Below are 11,584 nucleotides of genomic sequence, written 5' to 3' on the forward strand. Positions count from 1 at the left end.
CTTAAGTGTAATGGTTTACACAAGATTTAGACTTTGCAGTTAAATTTAAATGATTAATTTATAAAACTCCCAATTACTAAATAACTTTTTTTTTTTTTTTTTTTTTTTTTTTACTAAATAACTTTTAACATTTCAAAGGTGATGACTCTTCTCTTGACATAAGAATTCACCATAGATGTCTATTAATAAGAACCTCCCTTAAAGTAATCTCTTCTGTAGAGGTTCTGATGGCCCAAGCAAGGGACTTACAACCACAGAGACCCTGGCCTTAAGCCCAGCTATTTCTGTAACTGAGGCAAGTTACATAACAAACTTGAGCTTAGGCTAATACCTCTGTACATGTGGATGACATTATGGAATAGCGTTGACATAAATTCAGATAAGATGAGGAATGCAAGAGGCACTCAGCACATTGGAGGCCCACTAAAAAATACTCATTTTCTACTTCAGTCCTTCACCCCGACCTGTGTAGAGTAATACAAGCAGAATCCCAAAGAGAGCAAGCAGATGGACCTACAGCTTCCATCCTTTATCTTACCAGTTCCCCGTACAGGGACAGGCACAATGGAGGTGCACAATACATTTGTATTAAATGAACAGATGCAGGTAAAATGTGATAATGATTGATGCAAACTTTTCTTATAACTGTAAAGAACTTAAAACACTGCCAAATCCTCATTTTCCTCAAGCATACCTATGAAAAGGTATTTCCATATTGAAATTTCCATATTGAAATTCAATAAAACACACACACACAATAATATACCATCATGCCAAAGGAAAATTAAAAGACAGAAAAGGTCAAGGGCCTGGAGAGTGAGGAAGGAACAGTTCAATCGCTGCAGTATGTCGGCGACAAAACTAACAGAAAGAACTTTAAAATAACATATTTGGACATTAATAAATGCAGAATTTATCCCTAACGTGATCCTGTACTGGTTATAAAGGTAATCGATCAAGAGCAAGCCAGTGTCTTAAGTCTTGGGCTTTACTGGGGAGGAGTATTATATACATTTATTTTGTAGTACTAGGTTATAAGCAATCATTTCGAAGCCATAATTAATCACATTATGATACACTGCTATAAAATCATTCCTGATCTATGTTCAGCATAAAGGTACGAGTTATTTTGGCTCTAATCTAATAGCATTAAGTTTTTTTTTTTTAACGAACAGATGACTTTACTGAGGAAAAAAATTGTACCGTGATGGTAACAGAGTACAGAGAACCAGTCGGCTGACGTCTTATTGCACCGCCTCCCGACGCCTAAATCTCTGGCACACCAAAGGACAAAGGTTTACAGCCTTGCCTACGAGAGAGCTAAGCCTTCTTCCACCCATCCCTTTCCAAATGGGGAAGAGTGAAGACAGGGCAGCAGCAGCCCGATGTGCTCCTATAGGGAGCTTACCTGCCCCGCTTCAGTGAGCTGACTTGTTGGCACAATCCTTCTTGAAGCCTCAGGTTGGAAACAGTCCATTCATTCTTCTGTTTATGTGTCTGTTCATTATGAACAGACACAACAACTACCACTCTGTGACTCTTACTTTGTGCCAAGCGCTGTTCCAATACTAATTCACTGACATCTTATTACAACCCTGTGGCTAAGTACATACTATTATTGTTTTCATTTTGCAGGTGAAGAGACTAAGGCATCGAAAGGTTAAATAAATCCCCCAAGAACACAGCAGCTAAGTGATAGCACCAGCACCTGAACTCAGTCTGACCCTACGGTCCATGTTCCGAAGCATGATACCGCCTCTCATCCACCCATCCGTCCTGCCAGCCACCCAGCCACCTTTCTCCCTCCCTCCCTTCCCTTCCCCCCACCCTCTCACTGAACCACCTGCTCTGCAAGCCTCAGTCTGGCAGTAGGTGAGTACGATACCACCTCTGCCCTCAAGGAGCTCGTAGTTTCCTGGGTAGGACACACATGTAAACACATAATTACAGCGCAGAGTGTCAAGTGTGTTGAGAGAGAAACCGGGCTCCCTAGATATCTGGAGTCTATGGACTCAGCAAAGCAGGAAACAGACTAGGTTCCCTTTGTCCCAAAAAGGTCCATACAATCCTCTTCCCCAAAGTCCAGGTGCTGCAGTAAATGCCTCACCTCGCGTGGCATCTCACATCATGGGTGCCACAGGTACCTAGGTAACCAGGCATGGGAGAGCCTGTAAAATGTCAGGAAGCACCAAGCTTCTGTGGCAAGAGATCACACTCAGTAGTTCCGGTCTCCCGAAATCTGTTCTCAAATCCTTCAGTGGCTTTAACTCTTAAAGAGACTGAGAGAGTTTCATTACAATAAGCCCAGACTGACAGATTCCAAAGTCCTATGACCCAAGTTTAAGTCTAGGCCCTCCAGTTACTAGCCAGATGACCTCAGGCAAGTTACTTAGTCTCTTTAAGCCGTGGTTTTAGCTATGAAAAATGGGGATGAAAATAATACCTGCCTCACAGAAAAATTGTGAGGAAAAAACTGGATAATCCATGGGACTCACTCTGCACACTGCCTGGTATACAGCAAGCACCTGAGACACTGTTATGTTTTTACAGCAACATGTCTTTGAGGATTTGATATCCTGGTGTTGGTAATTTTTCACTTTATTTTTCAAAATTAAAAAAAAAAGAAATTCCTGAGGTAGAACATTAAAATCTATTTCAGAGGGTAAGAAAAAGAGGTTCACTATGATACTGGATTACTTAGAGATATAAAGCCTGTTATTCAAGGTTCCAGATGTTTAGAAAATAGCTTATCTTTTAGAAGATTCTCTGACTCGAGCCCACTTTGATGTGTAGCTGTGAAATATTAACTACATACACTGTATAGTGTAGTAGTTAAGAACACAAGCTGGAGAGTTAGGCTACCGAAATTGCAATCTCAGCTCTGTCATGAATTAGTGTGGAGACTTTGAGGGAACAGCTTAAAGGCTCATGCCTCAGTTTTCTCATCTGTAAAATGGGGATAATAGAAATACTTTCTTCGCAGGGTTGTTGTGAAGATTAAATGAGCCTCCACCTAAAAAAGCAATTTAATAACACCCTACCCGGTGCATTTTTTAAGAGGTCAAGAAATGTCCTGGGAGAAAAGAAATGAATCTGGGAAATTTAATTCTTCATCTTCCGCTTCAAGCCAGAAACTTGGCAGTTACCCTAGAATCCGATCTCTCCCTCTCACATCCTACACACAATCCACTGCCAAGTTCTACTGAGTCTTCCTCTAAATATCTCTCGTATGCAACACCCGCTTCTCCATTGGCATCATCTCTGCCCTGGTTCAGACCCTCAGCATCTCTCATGCCTGCATCACCGTCGGTACTTCCTGACGGCTTTCCCAGCTGCTGTCTACAGCACTGACGCTTGAGGGATGGTTCTAAACTCAGAAAATTCTTCGGTCTCCTCTCCCTACCATCACCACCAAAGGTGATTTAAGTCCGTCTCTCCTTTGAGCAGGTTAATTTCCAATCCCGTAAGATGGCAAACAAAGACTTTCCTGATCTGGCCCCTGACTACTTTTCCAGCCATTTTTCCTACCATATACTCATGTCCCCTTTTCTCCAAAATACCGTTTGTTTCTCACACACCTGAATGTTCTCTCATACTTGAACAGCTGCGGGCCTGGGATTCCTGTCCTTCTGCTTGTCTATCTCGCTCACTCCTCCTCCAAGGTTCAGCTATGCTGAGAACCTTCTGTGAGCCCATTCGAGTTGAACGGGGGGTCTTACTGTGGCTCCTTGTCTGTAGGGTATCTCACGGTGCTCTTCTCTTCCTCCCCGCTCTGCAGGGAGCTACATACCGTTGCCACTCTGCCTTGTTTAGCTTTGTCTCCAATGGGGAACGCAACGCCTGATGCCAGAAATCACTCAATAAATATTTACTGAATGAATGCACGAATGCAGAAATGAAGCCGTGAAATAGTCACTCCTGCGTTGCCCCTGAACAGCTGTATGAGTCTGACACCAATATCAGAAAGGATATTAATCATACAATTAACTGCTACTTTATCCTGGTATATTCCTGTGTCAGTCATACAGAGAGAGAAGGGAATTCCATAAATGTTTCTTTTTTTTAGTATAAATTTTCATTGGTCACCTCAAAGTTGTTGCTTTTTTTTTTTTTTTTTTGACGGGATGTATTAAGTACATACAAGCCTACATAAAAAATACTGAATAAATAAAGGTCGATTCTCCTCATACTCCTCAATATTGAAATGTATGTTATAGCTCATGTGGAGAGAGGGCAAACCATGTAGGTAATATGGCACCAGAAGCCAAAAGCAACAAGGAAAGTATGGGGCTGAAGAGCGTTTGTGAGTCTAACCCTTGTGGGTTCATGGTGGCTTGGACCCTCTACTGACCACTACCTGTGCGCCAGGGACCTGCTGGGTGCAGGAGATACAGAGTTCCTCCCTGCAAGTTGCTTAGTGAGGGCATAGATCCAATACGGACCCGCCCAAAGGTGCTGTCTACCTTTGTCATGCCTCCCACTTGCTGCCAAACTAAGTCCCTCAGGAGAGAAGGAGGATGAAGGGGAACATATATCAGGGAAGGGCAGTGGGAAGTGTGGGTAAGGAACTTTTACACTAGATACGCATTGAAACTTTTTTCTTCTGCTTAAAGTCAGAAAACTTGATGATAAATGATTAAGGGTTCATCCTTTCAACAAACAGGAAGATTTTCTTTTTCTTGACACGAAAGTTGTGATGCCAAGAAGAAAATATATCATTATTAAAATTCAACCAATTATAAATTCCTAGAAGTTTCCTACTTTTTGACAGCTAATCACTTATTCATGGTTCTCAATATTCAAAATATCCAAATGTGCAACTCACTGGGTTTAAAAACACTGATGAAACCTGAATCCTATGTTCATTTGACACGTGTATTATGATTTGATTATAACGCTTAGTAGCGTCCCGTACTGTAGGATTCTGTGTCACAGAGATATAATCAAGAAAGGTTCGCCTTCGGCTTGCTCAAACCTGAACTGCAGGGGTACCATGAGTCCAATTCCTTATTTTATAAACTAGATACTCTTAAGTTTTTCTTCTGTGTTTGGTGATTCTATGAGAGCGCTCACTCTTCCCTTAGGTAATTAAAAGATCCTAGAGGATATTTCTGCATATGAGGAAGAGCAGTGATTCCCATAGCAACCCACAACGTATTTAAAAGCAGCTTTTCCAATTGACATGGGGCTGACAACATGCAACAAAGTAGCCCAGAAGCCTGAATTAGGATTTTAGGAAAAGGTAGGAAAAAGAAACTCAAAGTTGAAACAATTCACTCTGGAGAGAGTAAGTGTTACATATGCTGTGTCACGGAAGGAGATCTAGATTGTGTCTTCAAAGCCGTTTAATCTTAACTTTGCAAATTAGAAGCAGTCCATGCGATCATTTGACTATGAATTAAATCTTCTGTAATACAGGTACCTTTGATAGGGAATATACACACACTATATTGTGTTATGAATTAACAAGCGCAACAGCAATGAAAGTGTTATCCACCAGCCCCTTTCTGGATCTCCTCTGTGAGTGCCCCGAGAACAAAACATTTAAATCCGCCTGCACGTTGACAATAGAGATATTGATATTTCTCCATGCTCCCTTCTGGTTGCTAAGAGATTTACATTGGACAGACTCTGTTGTACTCATAACAAAGCATTTTGGTCCACAAAGCATTTGCTTCAGCTCAGTGACCCCAGAAACTCCCTTTGCCTCACCCCTTCCCTCTTTTGCTTCTAAGTCAAATTAGGGGACCAGGCACAAGCAACGGACCTGGCATTGCTTCCACAGGAAACTGCTATCCATAAGCCTGGCTTGGCTAATAACTCTTAAGTACAGTATCGACATCAACGATGAAACTATATCTTTATACAGATGTATGTTCCTGGCCTCGTGTTTCTCAGAAGCTAGCTTACCATGGAGTTGGGGTGGGGGGGAGATGTGCAGAGAGGGGTCAGAACTACAGTGACCGACCCACAGACAAACCTAACTTCAGTAAAATTAGACCAGAACCTAGCAAACCATGGCGATCTCACAACAGCTCTGCTGTGCGAGGCTTTGATAGACACTTGTGGAGAATTTCCTCACCTAAGCTTGTACTTCCATGAAAATACGTTCAGGAAGTTTATCTACAAGAATCCCGAAGCAGGAACCATCTATATTTAACATCTTGCAGCAAAACCACTGCAGCCCTCCAAACTCAGTCTCAGAAAGTCTGCCAGGTAACAAAAGGCAGAGGGTAGATCCACACTTGGAAGAAAATGGCAAAGGCACCGAAAATATTCATGCTCCCTCCTGAGAAAAGGGGCATGTGGTGGATGAAATCTGCATGTCATTTGCAAAGCACAGGCATCACTGCTCAAAGCAAATGAAGATGATCTTTCCTTTGGGAACTCTCACAAAGAGACATAAGAATGCTTTATGACCTATTCAGGTCACAGAGTTTTAGTCAATTTTTATTAATTGTCAAGGAAGACAAGTGCTTTGGGGCCTCACTCCCCCCGGTCGCTTTCTAGGAGTCATATTTAAGGGCACAGCCACCAAACAGTAAGTACTCCCAGGCTGTAATAAAACACAACTGACCTAGAATAGTCCTCCTATTTGCTCCCTTGCGTTGGAACATCAGTAGAGGAGGATCGATGCCCATGCTTTGATCTAAAGCAATCAGTGTTGAAGGCTGCAAGTCCCTGCCCTGTCACGGGAATTCCTGCATTCAGGATAATCACTCTCAGCCAGCACAGAAAGACCAGCCTCTCTGGTTTTAGCTGCACTTAACAAAAGAAAGTTATTTCCAGCAGTTTATGTCCATTGCACAACCTACCTAAAAGTACCTTATAGAAACGAGAGGCAGAAGGAGAGAAGAAACAAACAAACCAACCAAAAAAAAACAAAAACAAAAACAAAGCGGGAAGTGACTTTTCTGCTACATCTTTAAGGTCACAGATCTGCCTGAGAAATGCACACATGTGACACAGTTCTAGCACAAAAGCTCCTTTTCCACGAGACAGAACTGTAAGAAGTAAAAAGGCTGGTTCTCCAGCCTCTCCCTCAATCCTAAGCCACCGCAGTGCATTTCACCTTGACCAGGCTGGAAAGAAACTCCTTTTAACTCCCTTGCAACTCCTTTCTGTGTCATGGAAGCGTGCCCGTGCCTATGTAAAGTGCAAGGCTTCCGCATGAGCACTGCAATCATCCCCACACAGGATAAAATCTTCCCTTGTCTTGCCCACCCTACACCGGTTGTCCACCATAGGGTTTCTATCGTCTGTCCCCGACTTACACACCCAATTTACACTCCACACAGCATGTAAAAATAGCCCTGAATGCTTCTAACGGACGCCAAGAGGAGATTAAAACAAAAAGGATCCAGGCAAGATCTAGGCGCTGGCATACATAGCTACCTTTTTCTTCCGATCCCGGGACCGTTTGCGGTGTTTCCTTTTTTTCTCAGTCTCTTCTTCAGCATTGATTTCTAAATCCCTGTTTTTCTTTAATTGTGAGGCTGCATGAGCCATAATGCATTGAAAAAGATCCTCTCAAGCACGCAGGGCTTCCTGGTAGAAGGTGATATCTTCAGGCACCTTTAATCAGCCTTCCAGCAGCATTTCAATCAGTGGAGAGAAACCTTGGACCCGAAGCAGGAAGACATTCAAAATGCCAAGATGCTGGGGAAGCTGAAGCCTTAAAAACCCCAACGGCGGTCTCCAGACTTAATCCTACACCTCCCTCTACCTGAACCTTTACACGAGAGTGCAGCCATCGTAATGCATTTAGCGTAGTGAAAAAGACAGCTGGGACAGAGGAAGCTGTATTATGGCTGTATCCCCTGCCACCAGCTGGAAGTGTCTAAGTGATTCCTCGGAAGGGGGAATGCTGCAAAGGAGGCTTCTCCGAAAGGAAAAAATCAAGAGTCACCACACATGCAGGAGCAAAAATCCAGCACTAATTCTGAAAACCTATTTTAGAATCCTTCGAAAAAAAGACAGGGCTGCAATTTATACATCACCACTAGGTCTGCACAGAGCAGAATTTAACCCATAATAGAATGGAGCAGTTCCTACTTTAGTGTAACTGCTGATGGTGACAAAATATATAAAATAAGATTTTACACAAGACACTCGATTTTGCTATGGTGATACTGACTGCATGATGGGGAAAACAATGCATGCATTGCCCGTCTCCACAGGGTGTCCTTTATGCTCAACTACCAGCCTAAATGCATCTTATGGGGGAGGATGCACAGAAGGGCCTGTTGTCTTTTAAAAACAACATGCTGATTACAACACATCATACAGCAAGCCGTGAGCGTGTTGGTGTATGGAACAGATGCCTGATTCAGAGGAGTCCCCAGGACCCTCCTCTCCTGAGGTCCGAGGGTCAGAGAATGGGAAATCTGTGCTGTAGTCAGGGGTTCTGAGTCGCTGAAATGTGGACTTGGCGTTCATGTCAGGGTGTGCTTCCATCACCTTACTATTTTTGCCACCTGAGTCCTCAGTGACTGCAGCCTCTGAATATTCATGATGTGAAATAAAGTAGCAGCAGTGCTCAAGGCCTGCTGGGCTATCTTCTGCTAGGATGGACACACACACTGGAAGAAATTTACTCAGTCAGGAACCATTCCCACACACACACACATGGTACCCACGCAGCTTTAGCAAGAAATGGCTGAAATGTCAGACTGGACCTAAAACCTTTCGGGTCCTGGTGAGAAAACCTAAATCCGCCCAGAAGGTAAGCAGGAAGAAAAAAGATGATGCTTCATTGAAAAGATTTCGTGTGTGTGCTTCTAACACTCAAAGCCCTTGATTTTGGAGATCAGTGCATTTGACTTTGCAGGACTGACTGTCAAAAGGTGTGGAGACTGAAGCACAAGCGCAGAGGTGTTGTGCAAGGATGTGGCTGGGGGTCTCTGGAGCTGCTGCCCGCCTACTTCATTAAGGGCCCCAAGTGTGAATTCCTGCCAACGACTACTCACTGTATGTCTGATTTGGAGATCAAGGACCTTCCTCCTTCCTCCCTTGCAGGGGGTCTTACTTTCCGCTGGGCAGTGACAGAAAATGGAAGGGAAAGGAGGACCACGGCCATGACCTTCCACTACCAGGGGACTGCATGCTCCTCTCGGGCCTCACTGCAAACCACATGAAAACCACTCTGGTCCAACATTCCCGAGGGCCTACTGCGTGCACTGACACTCATGCGCTTGCCTTCCCACAGAAACTATCTACATGAGGGAAGAATTCTGGAAAGGTCCTCCACTGCCTACAAACCCAACATCTGACAAAAGGGGGAGGGGGAGGAAGGTGGGGGACGAAATGTGACTCAGATCCAAAAGTGATAAACTCTATTTGGATCTTCATAATAAAAAATAAGTGTGTTTTTTGTCAGAAGAATTTTTATTGTAATAGCAATAGGCGAGGCGGAGAAAAGAATAAAAAGTAAAACTTTTGTATGCTTTCTCCTGATAGAAATCATTCTGGACTTGTGAAGAGCATTTGTACAATTTCCTTTCCTTATTTTCAGTAAGCTGAAGTGGACAGGCAGCTTAAAAACTGGCTGATTTCCTACTGGCTCCAGGACCTTCCTTTTTTTCTTCCTTTATAGACACTAATGATACTTTAAAATATATTTATAAGCACCCTTGACCTTCTCCATCTAAGGCTGGCAAAGCTATACTCTCGCATTGATCTCTACCAGCAAAAGCATAGCTGGAAATTAGGAAAACAGGCTCAGGTATTTTTCAACTGGAATAATTCCTTGCTTTCCCCAAATGTTCAGAAGTTGAGAATCTGTCACAACTTTTATGCTACCATAATATGAATTTTTTGTTACATTGGAGTTTGTGGTAAGGGACTGACCCACCAAAAATAAATTCTAAGACATAGCTTGTTTAGATTTGCTTCCTTAAAGAAAATATGGGCTTTTGTCCGCCATTTCTAAACTAGACGAACTTTAAACAGCATCACTGCCAAGGAGGGCAGCCCTGTGAGTCCTAGATTTGATGGTAATATTACTAAAACCTTAGTCACCTTCTCCCTACCCAGCACACACCCTGGCAGGTAACTCTCATGCTCCTGGTGTACTTACTCTCAACGCAAAGGCACTTACCCAAGATTGTCACAAATATTAGCTTTTATTCCTCCCAAACTGAATTGACAGTTCTGTCAATAATTATAGAAAGCAAGACCTTATGATAGCTGAAACAAAGAAGAAAACTTCATTCTTTGGCTGAAGTTTTATAAAACGTTTCCACTTCAGTCTCAAGAGACTGTTGTCTTCTGGGTGATGAGCAAATTAGTATGAATCTTCAAAGTAAAACTGTGCAGCTGGGGCTTCCCTGGTGGCGCAGTGGTTGAGAGTCTGCCTGCCGATGCCGGGGACACGGGTTCGTGCCCCGGTCCGGGAAGATCCCACATGCCGCGGAGCGGCTGGGCCCGTGAGCCATGGCCGCTGAGCCTGCGTGTCCGGAGCCTGTGCTCCGTGGCGGGAGAGGCCACAACAGTGAGAGGCCCGCGAACCGCAAAAAAAAAAGGTTTCCTCATCATCTTGTTCAAAATAATTCCTGATTTCTTACCAGCACTGACATGTTTCATCGAGCGTTCTTCTTGTCCATGCGTTATTAGAGCATAAAACTAGCACAAAAAAGTAAAAATCACTTTCCAGTTTGGCATCTCGAGTAATGGTTATACCCCACCCCAAATAAATTCTAATCCAGGAATCAAAACACTGTGACTAAATATGCCAATGAAAATAAAACCAAATCAATACACTAGACGTTTTCCCACTGCCAGGGAACTGTTTTCCCCTTAGTTCTGGCAAACTCCTTGCCAGGATTCCAAGACAAGCTTTGACTATTCTTCAGTCAATTAAACTACTCTTGGTTGTCATTTTATACTGTGTCTCCACATGGCTGGGCTGAGCTGACACACAAACAACAATGTATTTGATTTCTGTGGAGGTGATACTGTCACTTGGGGATCTTGAAGTTCCAATAGTTTCAAAGTGCACTTTGAAAAAAAATATGACATAGCGAGGTGGAGAAGTGGAGGGTGGGGAGTATATAGAAGAATGGGAAATGCGAGCAGGAAAAAAATGAAAAAGAGCGATTCTTCCAGTCACCAGGGAGGCTGCAGCATCCCAACCCTGCCCCCGGCTCTTGATAATGAGGAAAGTGCATGTTTTGATAGGCTGAGAACTATTTCGTGCTGCACCCACTTCAGTTTTCTTAGAAGCAGACCAGCCTCACCATAAGAGAGTCAAAATATTTTTCCTTCGGAAAGAAAAATGGATCCATTGTCATTGCATTAATTTTGGCACCCTAGATAAAGATGATGTCAAGAGATCTTGAGCGGGTTCTGAACAATGTGGGGAACAAGAAAGAAAAGTACTAAACCTGTCAGTGGTTATAAATGACAAAAAGGCACCCTAGGAAATGCTTAACTCGTAGTCACAGACGATTCTTCATTTTCAGATGAGGCACATGAAAAAAGAAAAAAGGCGGTGACTAAATCACACTGAGGGATTGGTGGTCCTTTCCACAGTCCTTGTAGGAGCAGCACCTTTGGATAAATGAGCGCTGGCCTTGGTTCCATC

The 11,584-nt window shown here is 43.2% G+C and overlaps 1 protein-coding gene across 1 annotated transcript in view; it reads right to left on the minus strand.

The window, feature by feature from the left end:
• The window catches only part of ANK3 (ankyrin 3), a 330,729-nt gene extending 323,220 nt beyond the window's left edge, over window positions 1-7,509 (minus strand). Inside the window, exon 1 of the mRNA XM_032607988.1 lies at window positions 7,396-7,509. Coding sequence (XP_032463879.1) covers window positions 7,396-7,509 — 114 coding nt within the window. The remainder of the gene's footprint in view (window positions 1-7,395) is intronic.
• Window positions 7,510-11,584: the final 4,075 nt, after the last annotated feature.

Source organism: Phocoena sinus, chromosome 16 (assembly GCF_008692025.1).
Source record: "Phocoena sinus isolate mPhoSin1 chromosome 16, mPhoSin1.pri, whole genome shotgun sequence".
Taxonomy (NCBI): domain Eukaryota; kingdom Metazoa; phylum Chordata; class Mammalia; order Artiodactyla; family Phocoenidae; genus Phocoena; species Phocoena sinus.